Consider the following 21,705-nt stretch of genomic DNA (forward strand, 5'->3'; position numbering starts at 1 on the left):
CGTGAGGGGAGGTTAACCAGCCGAGGGTTACCCCCTGGCTGCCTGTCAAACTTCAGCCTGTGAGCTCGGACTCGGACCTGCGCTGCCCGTGGGTCACTCGTCCTCTGTCACAGGTCAGTTTAATCAAGTTTCACCGGAACACGCGGGAATCGGTTACGGTTACAAGGTAGTAAATAAATTAAAGATGCCCACAAAAAAGAAAAATACAGCCCAGAGAGCAGAGGAGGATGACGAGGACTCGGAGGATCAGGAACCAAAACCCAGGAAGAAGAACACGCAGCAGAAAAGAAAGCAGCTGAAAGACACTGATGAAGAAGGAAATAATTCTGACACGTCAGGGCCTGATGTGAGGAAGAAGGGAGGAGAAAAGGTCAAGAAGAAGAAGAAGAAAGCCAGAGAGGACGTTTGGGATGAGTTGAACAGTGAGTCTAAGAACACAGATGATGAAGATAACAATAATGACACCAAGGGTAAAAAGAGAGGAGGAAAACTCCCTGATGTGATCGAGACCACCAAGAAAAACTCAAAGAAGGTCCAAGACAAGATGGGCGGCAAGGATAAGAAATCCAAAAAGAACACTGAGAAAGAGGAAGAGCCGGCAGCCGGGGATGAAGAGGAGGGGAAAAAGAAAAAGAAAGAAAAGAAGAAGAAAGGTTCGGTGACGGGGGACACCGATGAGGACACCAAGAAGACAAAGGGCAAGAAGAAGAAGATTGAAAACTACGTGGAGATCTACGAGAATGAGCTCCGCAACTACGAGCCGGACCAGGTGGAGAACTACGAGGACCAGTATCACAAGAAGAAAGGTAACTCAAAGGTGGTGTCAAAGATCTGACGTGTGAGGATGAGACAATTAAAACCAACTCAATAGAGAAGCTGCATGTTTTGTCTGAGGAGAGACATCTGACACCCGGCCGAGAAGTGACTCCTTAATTGCAGATATATGATTCTGAGTGACTCCACTTGTGATGTGCTCCTGCTTTTGTTGGATGTTCATGGTAACATTACACCGAGTGAAGAGGTGTCCGTGTATGACCAGTAACCCACAGCTATATGACACCTGTCACTAACCCTCACACAAGCAGGTTACACATCCTGTAAGAGTCTGTTATTGTAGTCTAATTTCTACAATAACAATTTAGAATCACTTGTCCTGTTTAAATGAAGAGAGAATGCATTGGTTTTTCAAAGAAATATAATAATAATAAGGCCTTATTTTGAGTAGTTGTCTTTTAATGGTTTGGTTAATCTAATTTCATTTAAATGGCCTTTTCACATCAGCTGTTTGTCAACAACCTGCACTAACTACCAAAAACACTTTATTTCTATTGCTTCCAACACATGAATACATTCCTCAGTGAAGCTCTAAGTTTAGTTGAAAAGTGAATCTAGATTTATAGACTCATCATCCACCCGCACACGTTTGCTGACTCTATTCAATGTCACTGACTCTGACCTTTGCTGCACGTGCACATGTTGAATGCAGACCCCAACGATTCAGCAGAGCTCGAATGCCACATTAACGTGATGTCGACAGAATGTGAAGAAAAGGAAAAGCACAAAGCTCTTTTTTTACTTTAGTGTTAAAGCAGTATTGAAGTTGGGTTCTTCCTACAGCCAGTGGAAATGTGAAATGGCTCTTCAGAGACACAACTCAAACTCAAAAAGAGGTCACTGCTCCTATGCCTGAAATGGGGGGGGGGGGGGGGGGGGGTACTTTTCCATGTGTAAGGATCCTTTGTCTCCGTCCATGACTCACTCGACATCACCCTTTATCATAACTACTTGAAAGATTCTTCATTGGCTCTCTAAGCAAATGAAACAATCAAACATTTTACTGCCATTGATCAGAATGATCCGAGCTGTAAAATGAAATATTTCCCCCCCCCCAGTGTACGAGGTGGTGACCATCACCGGAGACGAGAGAGGAGCCGGCACTGACGCCAATGTGTTTGTCACTCTGTTTGGAGAATATGGCATCACTCCCAAAGTCCACCTGGCCAGCAAGTGAGTCCTCCTCAAAGATTGTACAATTGTAGATGTAAAACCATCTTGTTCTTGTTGTTGAGAAGATTTTAGAATTAGTTCAGATAAAAAGCTAAGTTTTATTTGATTTAAACTTCAAATTTCATTGAGCTTGAGTTAATTACCTGTGTTTTTCTCTCTTCCCTTAAACAGCACAGAAAAGAGGTATTTATTTCTTCGTGCAGTTTCGGTGGCTGCTCAGAAACACTGTGTGCTGTGATTGAGTGTGAAATCTGCAATTCAGTGATTTAATGCATGACTTACTCAAAGTTGCATAATGCGTCTGAAGGGTATGTTGAATATTTTCTTCCTATATTTTTACTTTCTGATCAAGAGTTTGATGATGAAATTCATGTTCGTTCCTGAAGAGATCACTGTTTTATGATTTCAGGAGTCGCACGGCCTTCGAAAGAGCCAAAACCGATGTGTTCAGAATCAGAACGCACAATATTGGAGCTTTGAAAAAGATAAGGTACGTTGGACTCAGACATTTCATCTTTCTTTTTTTACTATTCATCGTATCATGTAGGTTCAGTATTACCAGCTTTTGGGATGATTCCTCACAAGTAACACATGTTTTGCTCCAGGATTGAGCACGACAACACAGGGCTGAGCGCCAGCTGGTTCCTGGACAGAGTGGTGGTGACGGACGTGATCAGGCCTCACTTGAGGTTTTACTTTGCTTGTAACAACTGGCTGAGTAAGACAGAGGGAGACGGCCTTTACGTCAGAGACCTGCTGGGCAGCATGGACCCCATGGACATGCCCAAATGTACGTATACACACAATCCAATGAATATACAGCATCCGCATTGCCTCCAGTCAACCAGCATTAACGGGCCCAAACAAACTCATAAATCAAGATTATGTCGATGCATGTGATCGTTCTACTGTTTTTAGGTATTGTGGACATTTCCTTTTTTTAATTTGTCCTCTTGATTTTCTAGATAATAAATATATAGTCAGCGTTTTCACTGCAGACGTGAAAGGCTCTGGAACAGATGCAGACGTCTTCATCAATATCTTTGGGGAGTTTGGAGACACAGGTAAATAAAGTTGACACCATCTTTTTTCGACTTTGCCTGATGACTTTAACCATTTGGTTCTATTCTAGGTGAGAGGCGACTTGACAACGACAAAAATAACTTTGAAAAAGCCACCGAGGACAAGTTCACCATGGAAGCACCAAACCTGGGCAAAGTGAGGAAGATCACCATCGGCCATAATAACAAGGGCAACTCAGCAGGATGGTTTCTGGAAAAGGTAAAACAAAGTTATCAAGACGGATGAATAGGGATTGTGTTTAAGATTCAGGGTTTTTAGGGAATGATCATGAAACAAATCCTCTGTCATTCTGCTCAGTTCTGTCTCCACACAGGTACTTAACACACGTCATCCTCTTATTTCTTCTCAGTTGTCTCATCTGCTACTCATGTCCCTGCTCCTCCAACACATATGTGTGTAACTAAGAGATGACAGACGTGTACACACTCTCCCACACACTCACAAACACACACACATGTCGTCATCCTACCCTCTGTGTAAAGGGAAACCGAGCCCCATTGAAGGATTAGCTTACACCAAGCGGATGAGTGGGTAGATTTGCTGCAGCACAGACTGACATCAAAGATCAGTGACAACAAAAATAATCATAGAAGAGTAATGTAATTTCCAATACTTTTTTAAAATGTGGTTTATGCTGCCGTCTAACCTTGATGATAACATATTCATGAGTGAACAGTTTTTAGGGAAAGTAATTTAAGTTTTAATATAAGTTGCAGGAAATAAATGTAAATTAATTCCTCGGGTTAAAGGATAAATGTTCTGTCAAGTTATTTATTTAGTATATCAGTATGTAGTATACGAATATGGAAATGAATAGTGCAGGGAAAGGGGCTAAAACAGTCCAGTAATCGTTTTTTAATACCCATAGCTGTAATAGCTATTTGCATCTTTGCAACGAACTTCATCAAATACAACAACGTCTTTACCTGTAACTTTTCATAACTTTATCTAAAACAGATTTTCTATTAGCTGTCTGCCACGGTCATGTGACTTTCATTATCAGGTTCTTTTTTCTAAATGTTCCTTCTCATACAGGTGTCTGTGGACGATCTGGGAAACAAAATAGTTTACGAGTTTCCAGTTAATCGTTGGTTTGCCCTCGACGAGGATGACGGGAAGATCCAGAGGGATATTTTAGTCGGGGGGAACCAGCCCACAGGTGAGGTTAAGATTTCTTTACCTCACTGTAAAGAACTTTCTTTTATGAACCTGAAATAAAATGTACCTACCTCACATTTTCTCTTTCGTATCAGTTTGATGCAAATACGGTTATAAGGATGAAAATAAGTTCAGAATTGTTTCCTCATTTTGACTTCTAACGCCAAGATGGCTCTAAAAAAATAAGTCTGTTTTCTCTCCAGCTCAGCAGACAGCCTTCCGTGTGATCATTAATTCTCCTGTAAGGATATCAATGTTTAGATCTGACTAAAAAAAGATCCTGCTCAGTTGCTCAGGGAGTATTGGTGCCACGAACCACAATGACCTGCTGGCAGAGCCTGGGATAGCCTGACATGTAATTGTACCCCCCAGGTATTGTGTACAACCTCCAGATTGTGACAGGCAACATCCGAAGTGCTGGGACCAACTCCAAGATCCATATCGTGATGCACGGCTCCAAAGGCACGAAGAACAGTGGCAGGGTAATGACTAGAGACTGCAGACCAGAAACAGAGTGGACAACTTGTACTTTCCTTTACAGAGCAGTGGCTGCAGCAGTTGTTATTTGAAACTGAGTAGATTAAAAAGCTTGCTCTTAATGATCTTTGTAGACAGTTAAGTAAAGTATTGGTTGTAGTTTTAATCTGCACAGGTTGAGTTTGGTGACATTGAACATACTGCTGCTGATTTTTGATCATCATTACAGTTTAATCTGTTTTAGTTGCTGCTATTTACATTCGTTATAATCATAATAATCAGTGCTATTGTCACATAGTGCTATAGACAACACAAAGACATAGACAACAACAACAATACACGTGAACAAAGTAAATTAAAGCAATACTGAGGTGAAAGGCTGATGCTCTCGGCCTCCACCACCCCCACCCTGACCACCTTTCTTTCGATTACCTGATGTAGTATATTTCATCCAGGTGTTTTTAGAGGGGGGGAAGTTTGAGCGGGGCCTGACCGACATCTTTACGGTGGAGATCGCCGCGCTCCTCAGTCCCCTCAGCAGAGTCACCATCGGACATGACAACGACGGAGTCAGTGCTGGGTGGTACTGCGAGAAGGTACAGTGAACACACACAAACACACACACACACACACACACAAAAACACTTACTGTACCTGTGAACATTATAGTCTGTGAGTTTATTATCTATGTGTCCTTCTTCTTCCCAGGTGGTGGTGTATTGTCCATTCACAGGGGTCGAGCAGACGTTCCCCTGCAGTAAATGGCTGGATGAGAAGGAGGGAGACGGGCTGATAGAGAGAGAGCTCTATGAGATGGTCTCGCTCAGGCAGAAGAGACCGAAGAGTAAGTTAAACGTCAATAATCATAGTCCGACGGCGGCAGCTAAGATGTACCAAACCATGACATGACTGCAGAATCCAAGATCCTGACCTGACCTGGTTCTCCTCAGAGCACCCGTGGTCCTTGTGGATCTGGACATCGGATATTCCCGGCGCAGGGTCGGACGCAGATATCTCTTTCCAGGTGTACGGACAGAAGGGCAAGTCAGACGAGATCAGGCTGGACAATAAAACAGACAATTTTGAACAGGGACAGGTGGACAGGTTTATGGTGAGAGGCCTTTCCTACAATTTAGGACCCTGCACACATTATCATCCACTATGTCAGATAAGGACACTGTGTAGAAAACTGCTTATAACTTGATGTGCATTTGCAGGTCGAGCTGCCGGATTTGGGAAAATTTACCAAATTCCGTATCTGGCATGAGAAGAGAAATCCTTTTGCAGGATGGCATCTAAGCAAGGTGAAGAAATCTCATATCTAATATTAGTATATTATATATATATTTATCAGATATCATGATTCCATTTTTGACAGTTGTTTTCGAGTTCATGTTTTTTCTGCCCACTTTTACAATGAGCAAAGGGGACAGTTCCGGATTTCAAACACTCAAACAATAATCCAGAAAGAACCTCACAAATCACCTCCAACAGACTTTTCCATTGTGTTTTTCCTGTCAGGCGACTCTGATGAAGACACTCACAAAGGAAAAGTACACGTTTCCTTGTGAGCGATGGCTGGACACGAATGAGGACGACAACGAGGTTGTGAGGGAGCTTCCTGCCACCGGAGACCTGATCTCCGAGCCGCTGCCCTGTATGGACACAACCAAACACAATCTGCTTTCCCAAACACACACAATGATGTAAAACCTCACGATCAAGCTTATTCCTCTCTGCAGTGATAAAGTACAGAGTGACAGTTTGCACGGGGACCGTCAGCGGCAGCGGCACGGACGCGTCGGTGTTTCTCAACCTGATCGGAGACAACGGAGACACCGGAGATCGTCAGCTGATCAACTGCAAAAACAACATCAACAAGTTTGAGAAAGGAAGCGTGGGTAGACGCAGTGCAAATCACTGATCAGATATCAGTTCAACTAACACAACTAGCTGCAGTTTGTTGTTTCCGGTGCTGATGGGTTTTCTTTGTCTTTCTAGTTGGACGAGTTCATCGTTGAGGCAGTGACCATTGGGCAGATCCGCAGGGTGAGGATTGGACATGATGGGAAAGGTGGAGGCTGCGGCTGGTTCCTTGACAAAGTGATTGTTAGAGAGGAGGGCCAGGCCGAGGCCCAGGCCGTAGAGTTCCCCTGCAACAGGTGCAATGGCCACAGTGTCAACACTGGGAGTGATAGAATAATAAAGGCAAAGACGAGAGTTTGATTACTGATTCTTTTTTGCAGGTGGCTGGATCGCAACGAGGATGACGGGCAGATTGTCAGAGAGTTCGTGCCGTTCTCAGACGGACAGCGTCTTTACAGTACGTCCCCATTTGCTTTATCGATCATATCTGATCCCTGCACACGGAGCTGACTGTATACTTTGTCTTTGTGTGTGTCAGACATTGACTATCACATCGCGGTGAAGACAGGGAGCATCCCCGGAAGCAGCTCGGACTCCAACGTGTTCGTCAAGCTCTACGGAGAGAAAGGGGACACCAGTAGGATGATGCTGCTGGTCTCCGCCAACAACCTGGGGAACTACTTTGAGACGGGCCGCATTGACATCTTCACCGTGGAAACCTTCGATATTGGACAGGTGACCCAGAGAAGGTTTAGAACCCCAAATGAAAGGGGAACAGTTTAAATAGCGTCTTCCGTTCATTCCTTTTTCCAGATCAGCCGCCTGATGATTGGCCACACCAATGAAGGCATGCGAGCCGGCTGGTTCCTGGACAGTGTTCAGATCATGGTCCCGGTCCACGGGAGACATTACATGTTCCCCAGTCACCGCTGGCTCAGCAGGAATGAGGCTGACGGCAAGACAGAGGTGGAGATCTACCCGAGCGAGATCCTGGACATGGATCAATGTAGGGAACAGTCCAACATTCTTGCGCTTAAAGATGAAACAATTATGTTATTTTAATCGATATATACAATGCGATTATCATTTCAATATCTGCTTTATTTAAGTAAGATTTGTCAAAGCAGTATTCTCAGATTTTGTGCTGTTACCCCTATTTTATTCAAGTCCTTATACATACTGTAATGCACCGGATTGAATGCATGTTTATATATACTTTTATGTGTATTTACCAGTGATAAACTATGAGGTAACAGTAGTGACTGGAGATGTGATGTTTGCCGGAACCAACGCCCGAGTTTACATCCAGGTCTATGGAGAGAAAGGAAAGACAGAGATCATCCGGCTCGAGAGCAGGTCCAACAACTATGAGCGGAACACCACAGAAATATTCAAGGTAAGGAAGCTTGGATTTCAAGCTTTTAGTGGAAATGCATCTCGATGCCAAAGTGCAAAGTTATTGTCCAGATGTGTGTTTGAGTTGAAACATCACACATTTTCCCCAGATGAATGCCAAAGATGTGGGGAAGATCTTCAAGATACGCATCGGTCACGATGGCTCGGGGATTGGATCCGGCTGGTTCCTGGAGTCAGTGGACGTCAAACATTTAATCTTGGCCTTGGTGCCCAAAGAGAAGAAAAAGGAGGACAAGAAAAAGAAGAAGAAGAAGAAGAAAGATGAGGATGATGAGGAGGAGGATGGAGGCGAGGAGATGCAGGAAGTGGTGCTGAAGTATCACTTCCCATGTTCTCGCTGGCTGGCCGGGGGAGAGGAGGATGGCGAGCTGGTGGTGGAGCTGCTGCCCGAGGAGGCCGAGGAGCTGGAAGGTACAAAATTAAACCAACCAAGTGAGATGTTGGAGAGGAGAGTCGAACCTCTGATCCCAGGCTACGTCGGTCCCATGTCAAAAAAAACACACAACACACGGTACACTTAATCTGCACAAGTTTATTAACGCTGCTTCTAAGTGTTACACATGTCTCAATACGTCCCACAATTCACCAGAGTCAACTGTGCCACACCAGTCCAGCTGTGGGCAGTAGTGAGCATATAAACTGGTTTAAGGACTGACAACATTGAATTAAATATAATCAAAAGAAGATTAAATGATCTGAGGAACGCCTACCTTTACTTTCTATATTCTTTCCTCTTCAAAGAGCCAGATCAGATTTTAGAACAATGAATATGGACATATACATACAGTGAAATAATTAATTAAGTATATGACAATGTAAACAAGCTACACGCCAGTAATTTGTATCTGTTCTGGTCATTATTTTTTCCAGTGTCTGTTTTATAAATTGTTGAGTACTCTAAATTACCGTGTAGAATATACAAGTACAGTCTACTCACAGAAATATGCATTGATATATTGGTTTATTATTTGTAATAAACCTCGGCATATATCTGTGTCCTTCACTCTGACCTGATGTTGAGGACACGCATGGATTTGATTTTGACAAAGTTTCCTGACCGACACGCAGAATGCACAGGTTTAAGAGGTGTTCATCCCTTGTGTTGTCTTACAGTCAACACCTATGAAGTGTGCGTCTTCACTGGTGACATGCTGGGAGCCGGGACTGACGCCAACGTCTTCATCAATATTTACGGAGAAAACGGAGACACCGGAGAGCGCTCTCTGAAGAACTCTGACAACCTCAACAAATTTGAGCGCGGGCAGGTATGATATTTTAAATCAACTGAAAATAAGATGAAAGGATTGAAATTATTTAGATTTGTTAAAAAACCTGCAGGGAAGGTTCAATCATTTATATTACATATTTTATTGTTTTTCAAGGCCGACAATAGTAGGAATGTTTAATGGTATTTTCAAATTTTACACAAAATGCATTTTTTTACCGGGACTGCACAGTTGTATCCATATTCCTTGAGGGGTATTGTGCTGGAAATGAACCATCAGTTAGTCAAAGACTCAGGCACTTCCACAGTGGTGTGGGTGGGAGGGTATTTTGGGAGGATTACAAGCTCCCCTGCAGGCGAGCCAGCTGTGATCGAGAGCAGCTCCAAGGCCTCCTCTGTGTCATCCAACCTGTCCTACTTTTACTCATTACTTAATCCTGACCGGTGAATTATTCAAGTCTGCATCACACCTGATTCTGTCGGAACAAAAAACTCACATTCAAAAGCAAGTAGGTTTATTTCTTCACACGGATTAAAAGCCACAAGAGCCTTGTGTCAGTCAGTGACAGGGATGTTTGCTTATGATGAGAAACAACAACACGTCCTATTTTTATTTAAGGGAGAAATGACTAACTTATACAATTCTGATTAGGACAATAACTCTAAGATTTATTAGAATTTGAGGATAAATGTGTCATTTATTTATGTTCTAACACTGATGTCATAGTTGCAGTTGTATTGAACATCTTGTATGTTAAGTGAATACAATTTAGGTCAGGACTACTTGATCTTAAACTTTGACCTCTGTTATAGACATGAAATTAAATGTACTTATTTTCAACAGAATCATAAATTGAACTTCATGAGCTCCACAAACAAAAACAGATGTAATTTGCAGGCCTGGTTTATAAGGCTGCATATGTGTCAGTGTGTGTTATTGAGAAATGTAATAGATAAATAAGATGTTTCAAATTTGTTCCATTTTAGTCAAGCGTTAAAATTCTGCTTACACATTCATGTTTCTGGCATAAGAAGACAAATTATCGAAATTAAAGTCTCAATTTGACATAAGAGAGGCTGAATTTGGATATTATAATTAATTAATTAATCAATTCAAATATGAATGTAATATTAACTCATAATATCTTTGAAAACAAGACTTTTCCCTGTAAAGGAGTACTGTATTCTATTGTATTGTATATCTGTGGTTGCCATGTTTCGCAGGAGGACGTTTTCATAGTGGCAGCCATTGAGCTTGGTCCTCTGAAGAAGCTGCGGATCCGCCATGACAACACCAACTCTTACCCCTCTTGGTACCTGGATCGTGTCGAGATCGTGGACACGAAGGACGACATGACGTAGGGGAAATCGGCAAACAGCCAAAAGTGGCCTCCAAGGCATGTGGCCTCTGAGTCAGAGTTCTGATCAGAGAAGTTTCCTGTGTCTGCAGGTACTACTTCCCCTGTAACCGCTGGCTCGCTGTGGATGAGGACGATGGGCAGATAGCGAGGGAGCTGGTGCCAGTGGACGAGGCCTTCATGAGGCAGGATGACGATGAGGAGGGGACAGCCGCCACGCTCGGCCTGGAGCAGAAATGTAACACACTTACAGAGCTTGTTCATGTTTTAGTAGAGGGAAATCAAAGTGTTCATGAGTTAAGTGGTGGTACATTCTGGCATAGACAACAGCATTTGTGAAGATGAAGAGGATTATTGTATTGACCTGGTAAATCCGTTTTACAGCCATGTCTACCACATACACAATTAAAGTCAAAACCGGCGATAAGGAGTACGCTGGAACCGATGCCAACGTCTATGCCATCCTCTTTGGAGAGAACGACGATACAGGTGAGATGTTGTGTTGACATCATGCTGCACGTGAGCAAGCAACCTGAGTTAAACGTTTTCACGGTCATTCACAGGGGTCGTCAACTTAAAGTCTTGCAAAACCTACAAGAACAAGTTTGAACAGGGGATGATCAACGAGTTCACTGTGGAGGCAGTGGACCTGGGCGATCTGGAGAAGCTCCGTGTCGGACACGACAACTCAGGTGGGGAAAGAAAAGGCTCCACAAACAAGCAATAATAGCACGGTACATGAAAGTGAATAACATGTCCAATTGGCAGGAGGTTCTCCCGGCTGGTTCTTGGACTGGGTCGAGATCGACGCAGCCTCGCAGGGTCAGAGACTACGCTTCCCGTGTGGCCGCTGGTTGGACAAGGGCGAGGACGACGGGGCGTTGGTGAGGGATCTGTATCCCGCCGATCTGCAGACTGAGCTCTACATGCCGTGTAAGTGAACAGCCGTGGAATAAGTGCTCGGGTCCATTAGTGAAATTAGCAGCGACTGAGAAACGTTCCTGTAAAAGTGCTTCATGGTAATTTTACTCAGCTGAAAGTGTCGGAGCATGAGCAGTAAAATGTAGTGGAATTAGAGTTTTTAATACTGTGTGTAAGTGTTATTATGTCGCTCTGGATCCATTTAAACTGCAAAACCGTAATAGCACTCTATGCTTCTTCAACCACACGGGGAAACGACCAAATTACAACATTGCAGCCAAAGTTACAGCTGCAGTCATGGCCATGGCTAGTTTGTTTTCCTGAAACCCTGCCAAGGCCCCACAGTCCCCTTAAAGTCAATGATGCTGCACCGCATTCAACACACTCATTGATATCAGTTCCCTAAAATTCCATTTCCCCAGATTTTTCAAATCAAGATCAAGATCCAAATATTAAAGTAAGTGATAAAAAAACAAATTCCTATTAAGTTCCTTCCACAGTGATATTATCTCTACTGCTCATGCGTCGAGGGTCACAGGGTGAGCAATCCCAGCTGATGTTGGGCAAGAGGCGAGGTACAACCTGAACAGGTCACTGGTTTATCCCAAGTCTTACATGCAGAGACAAACAAATCACATCTTTACATCATACTTTTGTAAAATACTTCTCTCTAAATTGCAAAATGTCAATGCCTGAAGTGGAAATACCAATCAAATGTAAAAGTCAAGAATATAATACTAAAACAATTTTTTTTTCATCTTTATCTAATAAGATAGCCAGTGCAAACAGATTATTATCCTGCACTGACAATTTATTATATTTTGTGCACAATATTTTAAAAAAGAAAACTTTTTACTTAGGGTCTTCATGACAGAGCCGTGCTTACACGTTATTTACCTTTCTATCCTCCCTCCCTGTTTCCCTCTGATTTTCAGTCGTTCCCTATGAGATCAAGATCTACACCAGCGATGTGTTTTGCGCGGGAACAGACGCTGATGTGTTCATCGCTTTGTACGGACCTAAAGGAGTGAGCACACAGCAGAAACACCTGTGTGTCAACAAGAGAGAGAGACGTCTATACTTTGAGAGGGGAGCGGAGGACATGTTCATCGTAGAGGTGAGTGTGTAGATTGGGTTTACTACGCCCCTGTGGACCGCGGCTGCAGCTCTGCAATCACTGTGCTGTCTTCTCCCAGTTGGAGGATGTTGGTGATGTTATAGAGAAGCTCCGGATCGGACACGACAACAGGGGCACCAACCCGGGGTGGCACCTGGACAGAGTGGAGATCAGGCGACAGCTCAGGAAAGGAAAGGTGGGGGAAACCTTGGAGATTACATCTTTCATCAATAAGTGCATCATTTAGAGTTTCCTTATCTATCGCCTCATTAGAAGATGAATAATGTAACACCTTCCGGCTCACACATCTCTCACAGTCAGGTGCTCTCTCCGTCAGCTGTGCTGGGCCCAGTTTGGGGTTGAATATGTTTGTGTTTAACCACAGGGTTCAGAGACAACCATCTTCCCATGTGAGTGCTGGTTGGCCAAGTCTGAGGATGACGGGGAGACGGTGAGGGAGCTGGTCCCCTCGGACATCATCACGCAGAAGCTCCTCAGGGACGGGACGCTGAAAACCACCGAGACAGAGGTGGAGGACGCTCTGGAAAGTAGGTGTACTCTGATTTCAGTGCTGGCATGCAACTAGAAAACAAGGTTACAGACAAACGGGTGGATACACAGACAGGGCGAGCAGGAGAAGACAGCAGGAAACAATGTGCAGGTTCCTGTTACACATGGAAGCACGAGCAAAGGATGCACAAGGGAAAGGAATCATACACAGATGAGCTGAGTGGAAAACAACGTCTGTCTCAAAAAATATATATATTTCTAACCACTATTCTTTGATCGATTGGAAATTGCATGAAGTCAAGTAAAGATGCGAAGGTGAAATCATAAAGAGCAGAAAAACTGAATAGATTATTATTTTAGATTATTAATTGTTCATGTGGTGTCAGAATAATCTTAAAAATGTCTTTTGTTGACATCAACTCAAGTCAGAAAAAACTCAAATAAGCTTATGTGAACTTGTGAAATGTTTCCCTGTTGTCACATGCAAACTGAATATCCATCTCTTACAAGCATTTTCATAATCAACCTGCACACATTTTAGATCATTATTTGTTTATATGGTCGGCCTGTGTCCAGAATCGCTAAAAATGAATCTCATTTCCTTTTGTAAAACATGGACCAGATAAGATGCACTAAAGCTCCTCTCCTCATCATTCAGAGAATTTAAACAGCTGTTATTATGGCTTATTACACTCAATTATAGGAACCTTCCTGTTAAAAAGACTATTTAACCACATCCAAACACACACAAGGGGCGATGGTAATGAGACACAACAGAGCAAGTAATCACAAAGGCAGGAGGTTAAACAACCAACACACACAAGATAACTAATTAAATAATAAATTAAATAAAGCTGGAAATGAAAAGGGGAAAACACTATGAAACGATGAGGGTTGTTTTTCACCATTTAGATTTATATTATAGACCATGTTATTCCTTGTATAATTGAAAAAATAGCACATTCACAGTCACAGCATGAAAACTCAACATTTACTCGTTATACAAATCCGTGAGAAAACAGAGTGTAGCCTGCATCTACTCAGTTGATGATTGATTTATTTTTTCCACTACAGCTCACACGTACACGGTGTCAGTGCGGACAGGTGATACGCACGGGGCTGGGACCGATGCCAACGTTTTTCTCACCATCTACGGAGACCTGGGAGACACAGGAGAGCGCAAGCTGGTCAAATCTGAGAGCAACAAGAACAAGTTTGAGAGAGGAGCGGTGTGTGGGGCAACGTGTGATTGATTAACATCACATTTCCTTCAGCTCTCTTGAGGTAGAAGCGTGACTCATCCTCTCTGCCCCCCAGGTGGACAAGTTCTCCATCGAGGCTGTGGATCTGGGGCAAGTGTTCAAGATCCATATTCGTCACGACAACTCCATGATGTGGGCTGACTGGTACCTGGACCAGGTGGAGGTGCTGGATTTGGAAACGGAGGAGGTGTACATGTTCCTGTGTGAGCGCTGGCTGTCCAGAAAGAGGGAGGACAAGCGCATTGAGAGGACCTTCTTCGTCAAGGTGGGGAGAGGGAGACGTTTAACCTGTTTTCACACATGCACCGTAAACCTGAAGTTATGGAGCCGTTCCCCAGAGGAGCTGCATGTGTGACAGCTAATGAACGGAATCAGTTTAATTACTCTGCCGGCTTCCTAGTAAAAAGATAAACTGCACAATGTCCCTTTAAGTCCAAGTGTGAAAATAGTCAGACAGTGAGCAAGTTGTAATCTTATAGGGATAGTTCACCCAAAAATGAAATTCACTCATTATCTACTCACCACTATATGCCAATGGAAGGGTGTGTGAAGTGTTTGAGTCCACAGTAAATGGCAGGGCGTACGGACACTTGGATTGGTATCCATTTACTTTCAATTGTATTGGATTTGGCGGCAAAGCTGTTTAGCCCTGAAACTTCAAGAGCGTTTTCTGGACTGGATTTTTCATTTTGTGAACTATCCGTTTAATGCCATTTCGATTTTGTCTCCCGCCGCCTTGCTCCTAGATCAAATTTAATATTTCCACTTGGTAGGAAAGAGTCTCACACAGAAAATCTCCGGCTTAGTGTCTCATAACGATGCCTAGGCCTGATTCCTGTGACATAGAGTTCATAGATGAAAATATCCCAAAACTCTGTATATCCAAAAAGCCATATAAATGTGCCCTTTGTCTCCCGTTTTCTATCAACTGCTGCTGCATTGAAACAAGTTCTGAAATGGGTGTCGTCGTGTTATTTGTCTGGTGCAGGGGTATGAAGGTGAAAGAAGCACTGATCCATTTTCCAAGATGTTGGCTCAGGCCAAACTGGGGCTGGACAGAAATGCCAACAAGAAGAAAAAGAAGAAAAAGGTGGCCGTGGTGAAAGAGGGTCCAAGTAAGATCACCAAACTATTCTTCATGTTTTTCGATGAGGAGATGGAGTCCCTGTTGATGATCTCTTGTTTGTCTGGAGGAAACAATTTGTTCTCTCAGAGAAAAGAAAGGAGGGAATCTTATGGAGCTTTTTTACCTCTCTTTAGTCAAGAGCGAATTACAAAACAAAAAGCATTGCACGCAAAACTTTAAAAGGAAAAATGCAACCTTTTAGAGATAATTCAAAATGTTATAAGTCTGCTATGCTACCAGTTACACAGAGCTTTGTGTGTATAATAGTTGAATATAATATAATACTTGAAGAAACTGGTCAATATTGTGCAAAAAGGTTTGATGCACTCTCACATCGACACAGAACAGAAGTAACATGCGGCAACAGATTAAAAGAATGGAAAATAGCCAACTAGGCTCAGGATGAGAAACCGTCTGCAAACACTTAACAACTTACTAATTAAAACATTATAGCTTTGTTTAATTCAAAGTAAAGAAAAAAACATTGTGGCGATGTAGGGGATGGAAAAACAAATTATTTTCGAATCAGAGGTTTAAAGAGCTTCTGATTCCCCCCTCAGATCGAACCAGGCAGTTTCCCTTTGTTTCCATGCTTTATGCAAAGCTAATGTGATACTTTTACTGCACAGCCAGAAGAACATGTGTTTAGATAGCGCTGATAAAGAGCCTTTGGAATATAATCTCCCTAAATGTTGATCTACTCCTTTATTTAAAGTGAAATTTAAAAACATCTTCTCTCTCTCACCTAGTCATCCCCTATCACTTCACCTTGTCCACGGGGTCAGACCGTGATGCCAGCACCACAGCCAGGGTCTATGTCATCATCACCGGCCCCACCGACACTGAGACGGAGCGAATGTGGCTGGACCCGCCCGAGGGGAAGAAGTCCTTCACAGTCGGCACCATGGAGCACTTTGTGTCTTATGGAACTGACGTAGGGGAGATCAAGAGGGTGGAGGTGAGAAACTGGGAGCATCCCTGTTTGTTAAATCTGTCGAAGCCGTCTCGTCTCTGCCGCCTCCTCAGATGACGTCGACGATTTAAATAAAGCCATTCTCACGCAGCATAATTCATTTCCTTGCCTTCCAGTGCCAAGATCATACAAAATCCAATGGTATATAATTTATTCCCACCTTTTATCTCCCCCCTGATTCTCTGTCCTCCTCAGCTCGGCCATAACGGCGTCACACCAGAGAGCTGCTGGTTTGTGAACGAGCTGTCGGTTGCCGTGCCAACCAAAGGTATCAAGTACAATTTCCCATGTAAGTGCTGGCTGGCGAAGGACCGGGGGGACGGCCTCACTGCCAGGCTGTTCAACGTGTTGGACTCCAGCACCATCAACATCATCCGCAAAGTGAGTCAGACTGCGCCGGAAATATCACAGCCTGGAAAAAAAAGGCTTTTTATGTGTAGTATAAAAACAAACAGATTCTCTCTCTCCTGTATCTGTTTGCTGCATGTTTAGGTTATTTATTCAGCCACGGTGGTCACGGGTGACACTCAGTACGCAGGGACTGACACCAACATTTTCCTGACTGTGTTCGGAGCCAATGGGAGCACAGAGGAAATGCTGCTGCCTAAAAATGAGATCAGGTCAGTCCTCCTCTGACCTCTCAATCCCTCCCCCCCATCACCGAAAGGAATCGTGAGACATTTTGAGGAAGATGTTTATTTGCTTTCTGCAAGAGACCTGAACAAGTAGACTTTTATATACTAATTATGAAGTTGCTGTCAGCAGCTAACTTAGCTTTGAGTGGAAACAAGGGAAGGTAACTGGCTCAGACCGAATTAAACAAAATCCAGCTAATGACACGTCTAATGTTTACACATTCAAACACAAGTGTGAAAACAAACAATTGTGCTAAAGTGTTATTTGTCGTGAGTGAGTCTCTGATCTCAGTCTCCAGAGAGTCACTGCCAACAGCCAAGAAAGTGTAAAAACATTTTTAAAATTTGCAATTTGTTTTTCTCTGGAATAAACAAAGGGATATAATGTGATAGTCAGTTACATGCTGGTAGATGGATTTTGTTTTGTTGGAACACAGACAGGCTTACTGCTTCCAATCATCTCCATCATAGGCTGTATACAAAGATGGACGACAGGTCTCCACTTCTTCTTTTTGTGCCAAAATTAAGGCAAAACCTCCTGGATGCAGGTGCTGCCATCTTGGGATTTTGACAAAAGCTGGAGCCAGAGTCTGGGCAGCATCGAGGTCGTGCTTGACCAATCACGAGTCAGCCTCAGCTGTCAATCATGATGTTTTAATAGCATCAAATAACTAATTCCAACCAAACTTATTTGAAAAATGTGATAAGAACAACTTAAAATGTATTTACATGAACTTTGACTTTTTCATTTGGTTCATGGTTTCCAATATGCTAAGATAAGCTAAGCTAAATACCTGCTGTTTCTATAGCTACATAGTTAGATCATCTCAACCCTCACCAAGAAAGCAAACAACTTTTAAAAGCGAGATAATACTCACACCAGTATATTGTCCACATGCAGGTTTGAAAGAGGCCAAGAAGACACATTCAACCTGGAGATCGATGACATCGCTCCTCTGAAGAAGATCAGAGTTCGGATCGACGGCAGCGGGAGTCGCCCCGACTGGTTTCTTGACAGTGTAACACGATCATATTTTTACGAACTTTAACATATCAACATACGGAATAATCACAAGAATCCTTTGCATGGATTGTTAAAATTCCTACAAAGATCACAGAATATCATTGTGTAACAGAAGGCACGGATTTCTTTAGCAGTGCAATCAATAGGCCCCGGCTTAAACTTCACCTGCTCCAGGTTCTTAAATGTTAATTATGCAGGTTATAATCCAAACTGTTAGTCATGTGATTTGAAAATTGCAGAAGGCTGAATTCAAAAGATTAAATATTTGTCCAATTCAGTTGAATCAGAAGCAAAAATACGATTGTGATTATGATCGGCACAGTCATATCTTGTTTACCAGTTTTGGGCCGTAAATACAGGCTTAAACGTCTCAACAAACACTTTCAGATCCTGATGCGGAACCTGACCACAGAGGACGTGTATCTGTTTACCTACGAGAACTGGCTGTCGAAGACCAAAGGGCCAAAGAGGACGAAGGTGTGCGAGCTGGCAGCGGTGGTGGACGAGGAGGAGATGGTGGAGAAGACCAGTTACATCATCCAGGTCCAGACCAGTGATTACGGATGTGAGTCCCCTGAGTTTTGAGTCACAGGGTTCATTCATTGATATGTATTTTACTAGTATTTGATTATGCTGTGTCCAGGTCATGGTTCCATTGATGCAAGCCTTGTTCGGACAAATCTAACATAGAGCAAATGCCTCTGGTCTCCTAGGTGCCGGCACTGATGCCAACGTCTTTGTGATTGTGTTCGGCGAGTACGGCGACACTGGGACGCTGCCTCTGAAGGAGAGCACCAACAGGAACAAGTTTGAGCGTAAAATGAAGGATGTGTTCAGATTCCCCGACATGCTCAGTCTGGGCGAACTGTCCAAGGTCCGAGTGTGGCACGATAACAAAGGTGAGTAAATAAATAATGTTCAATGTTCTTTTACAGCTTACATCAATTGGATAAGAGGGAATTATATGTTGTTGTTTTTTTTACGAAAAATCTTTACAAATCTTTTTATTTGAAAAGCTTTTTGACAGTGTACATAAAAATATTTGACTAAACTAAGCTAATTTTGGTAAGTATATTTAATTACATTTACAGCAAACTTTAAGGTTTACTTACTCGAAATTAATGCCACTATACTTGATAGTATTGTTGAACACAAAAATTATGGTTATTCCGCAATAATTCTAATGTAGCAGTACGTTATCTATTAAAAATCCTCTTACTTAAAATATACACTGTCTGTCATTACTATTTATACTTATTGTATTACGATATCAATTTACTTGTATGATCTACTTAAGTCTGTATTGAATTAAAATGTCTGAACTCTGCGGAAACAGAAGATAAAATACAAGAATCTTCCCTGACTGTAAGAAGAAGAAAAAATGCATCTGTTCCCCGACATTAAAAGAATCCTTAAGGAAACATGTTAATCTGTCGGCCTTTGTAACTTTGCATTAGGTTGCTCTGACGGAAATTTGTTGAAGGGTTCAAATTCAGATGATTGCTTTAATAAGTTGAAGTTTGTTGCTGCTGCTGCTGTAAACAGGCCCCTCTCCTGGTTGGCATCTCGAGTACATTGACGTGAAAGACGAGGCCATGGACCAGACCTTCAGGTTCCCCTGCGACCGCTGGTTGGCTAAAAACGAAGACGACGGGCAGATAATGAGGGAGCTGGCCTGTGCCAACAACGACTCCATAGACCTCAGTGACAAAACCAGTTAGTAACCACTGAAAAGTCTGTGGGCTTCATTATAAACTCTCTAATTGCCGGGGGATTAATGACTTGCAGCTAATTTCAAGCATCTGCCAGATGTGAAGTGATTACAGAGCCACCGTCTATCTGCAATTCCACAGAATATGAAATAGCCTCGACGACTGCAAACACAGACGATGCCTCCACCACGGAAAACGCCTGGATCGTGTTGGAAGGAAGAAAAGCTCGTTCCAAGGAGTTTGTTCTCGAGAATAAGAAAAAGAAGTTCTTACGGTAGGTCTTCAAAGGGAGTCGAGGTGACTCGGCTCACGATAACAACACCCTGTTATGTCGCCTTACATAATCTCCTCTCTTTCACATGCTTTGTTTCTCTAGCCCCTCTTATCTTGTAGCTTCACTTTCTGTTCTCCAAGCCCCTGCTCTGTGGAGAGCTAATCCCACGAGACGCACAGGAGAATAGTCCTCTGGCAGACCGGTGAATTTAACTGTTCACCATTCAGGAGCAAACTCTAGTTTGTGGCTGAAACTTGTTTTGCCCCTTCGCAGCGGTGCCACCGACACATTTGAGTTCTCGTCCAAACACGTGGGGGAGATCGCCGGCATCTGCATCGGCCACATAACGAAAGAGGGTAAAAAGGTGAAGGGTGAAGCTTTCTGGCACGTAATGGAGGTGGTGGTGACAGAAAAGGAGCTGGGGAACAAGTAAGTGGACATTTTGTGACATTAAATATCACCTTGAAGGAGTTGATGTGACTCTGAACTTTCCCTTCTATTTAGATACTTCTTCCAGTGTGACGCACAAATCCCCTTGGCGGCCAAAAAGGACAAGTTCCTGACTTTTGAGTGTTACAAGACCATCGAGAGCTTCGCGAGCAAAGTCCGCAAGCTGGTTCCCGTCAAGTACGAAATCATCGTCATCACCGGGGATGTGAAAGGAGCCGGCACGGACGCCAACGTCTTCATCACCGTCTACGGCGTCAACGGTGACTCAGGCAAGCGTCCCCTGCGGCAGAAGAACCGCAACCTGTTCGAGCGAGGGCGGACCGACCGCTTCGTTCTGGAGATGCTGGACCTCGGGGAGCTGCTGAGGGTCCGAGTGGAGCACGACAACAGCCACTCAAACAGCAGCTGGTACTTAGAGTGCGTGGAGATGACCAACACGGCCAACTCCGTCACAACCATCTTCCAGTGTGGGAAGTGGCTGGACCCTCACAAGGCCGACGGGCAGATTCACAGAGTGCTCTATCCCAGATACTAGCAGGAGGACACATGGGATGATGAAGAGTGGGCGAGCGTTTCCTTTAGAGAGAGAGTTTGTGGGTTTTGTTTTTTTACGGCATGTCAGATGAGCTTTGTGAGGAATAAGACTGAAACTAACAGAACTGAATGTGACTCTGTTAAAGGATGACACCTGTTTTCTTTTGTAAGTTTGTGCCAATGGGTTAGTTCGTCCCTCTTCCAACCTCAGAAAAAGCCATTTGCGACAATCTTTTCTTGTACGTTAAATATAAACAGACCGGAATACTGCCCAAGAGAGACCTTCCAGCAAAATAAACATGTCATTTTGTTCTTTCTTTGCTCTTTATTTTGATGCCAGTCTGCTTATTGCTCATCACCTACAGGTGGAAACAGCCTATATTGTTTATTAAGTCTTTCCAATGAGTCCATCCAGCAGAACATTCACATTTTCACAAACTGACATTAATGCCCAAAGATAAAGGCTTTACAATAACAATTAATTGGGGACAAAATTGTTTTTCAACATAAACTTTATTGATAAGGATCTTTGAGATTTTACATAAATGTGACATTGATATATTGTGAGAAGGACGCT

The 21,705-nt window shown here is 43.1% G+C and overlaps 1 protein-coding gene across 1 annotated transcript; it reads left to right on the plus strand.

Moving 5' to 3' along the window:
* The first annotated feature begins 544 nt into the window (after positions 1-544).
* On the plus strand, positions 545-21,410 carry loxhd1b (lipoxygenase homology PLAT domains 1b). Its single transcript, XM_062380828.1, has 44 exons — positions 545-598; positions 692-806; positions 1,893-2,007; positions 2,417-2,497; positions 2,613-2,797; positions 2,973-3,071; positions 3,140-3,288; positions 4,126-4,249; positions 4,621-4,730; positions 5,181-5,321; positions 5,434-5,569; positions 5,676-5,836; positions 5,943-6,029; positions 6,247-6,382; positions 6,468-6,622; positions 6,727-6,887; positions 6,972-7,048; positions 7,130-7,326; positions 7,405-7,597; positions 7,827-7,987; positions 8,097-8,213; positions 8,286-8,418; positions 9,121-9,272; positions 10,457-10,590; positions 10,683-10,828; positions 10,975-11,079; positions 11,154-11,282; positions 11,359-11,523; positions 12,447-12,628; positions 12,708-12,824; positions 13,014-13,176; positions 14,213-14,367; positions 14,456-14,665; positions 15,389-15,515; positions 16,276-16,484; positions 16,695-16,880; positions 16,992-17,119; positions 18,036-18,153; positions 18,546-18,723; positions 18,851-19,057; positions 19,704-19,874; positions 20,012-20,144; positions 20,418-20,573; positions 20,649-21,410. The coding sequence occupies exons 1-44, from the start codon at positions 545-547 to the stop codon at positions 21,127-21,129; spliced, it is 6,639 nt and encodes a 2,212-aa protein (XP_062236812.1). The 3' UTR covers positions 21,130-21,410.
* The last annotated feature ends 295 nt before the right edge of the window (positions 21,411-21,705 follow it).

Source organism: Platichthys flesus, chromosome 3 (assembly GCF_949316205.1).
Source record: "Platichthys flesus chromosome 3, fPlaFle2.1, whole genome shotgun sequence".
NCBI lineage: Eukaryota > Metazoa > Chordata > Actinopteri > Pleuronectiformes > Pleuronectidae > Platichthys > Platichthys flesus.

Excerpts from the sequence above, each read along its gene's own strand:
- loxhd1b (XM_062380828.1), top strand. The coding sequence starts at position 545 with ATGGGCGGCAAGGATAAGAAATCCAAAAAGAACACTGAGAAAGAGGAA. Across the intron at positions 3,072-3,139 it reads TGGGGAGTTTGGAGACACAG|GTGAGAGGCGACTTGACAAC; the intron begins GTAAATAAAGTT and ends GTTCTATTCTAG. Across the intron at positions 19,875-20,011 it reads AGACCTCAGTGACAAAACCA|AATATGAAATAGCCTCGACG; the intron begins GTTAGTAACCAC and ends GCAATTCCACAG.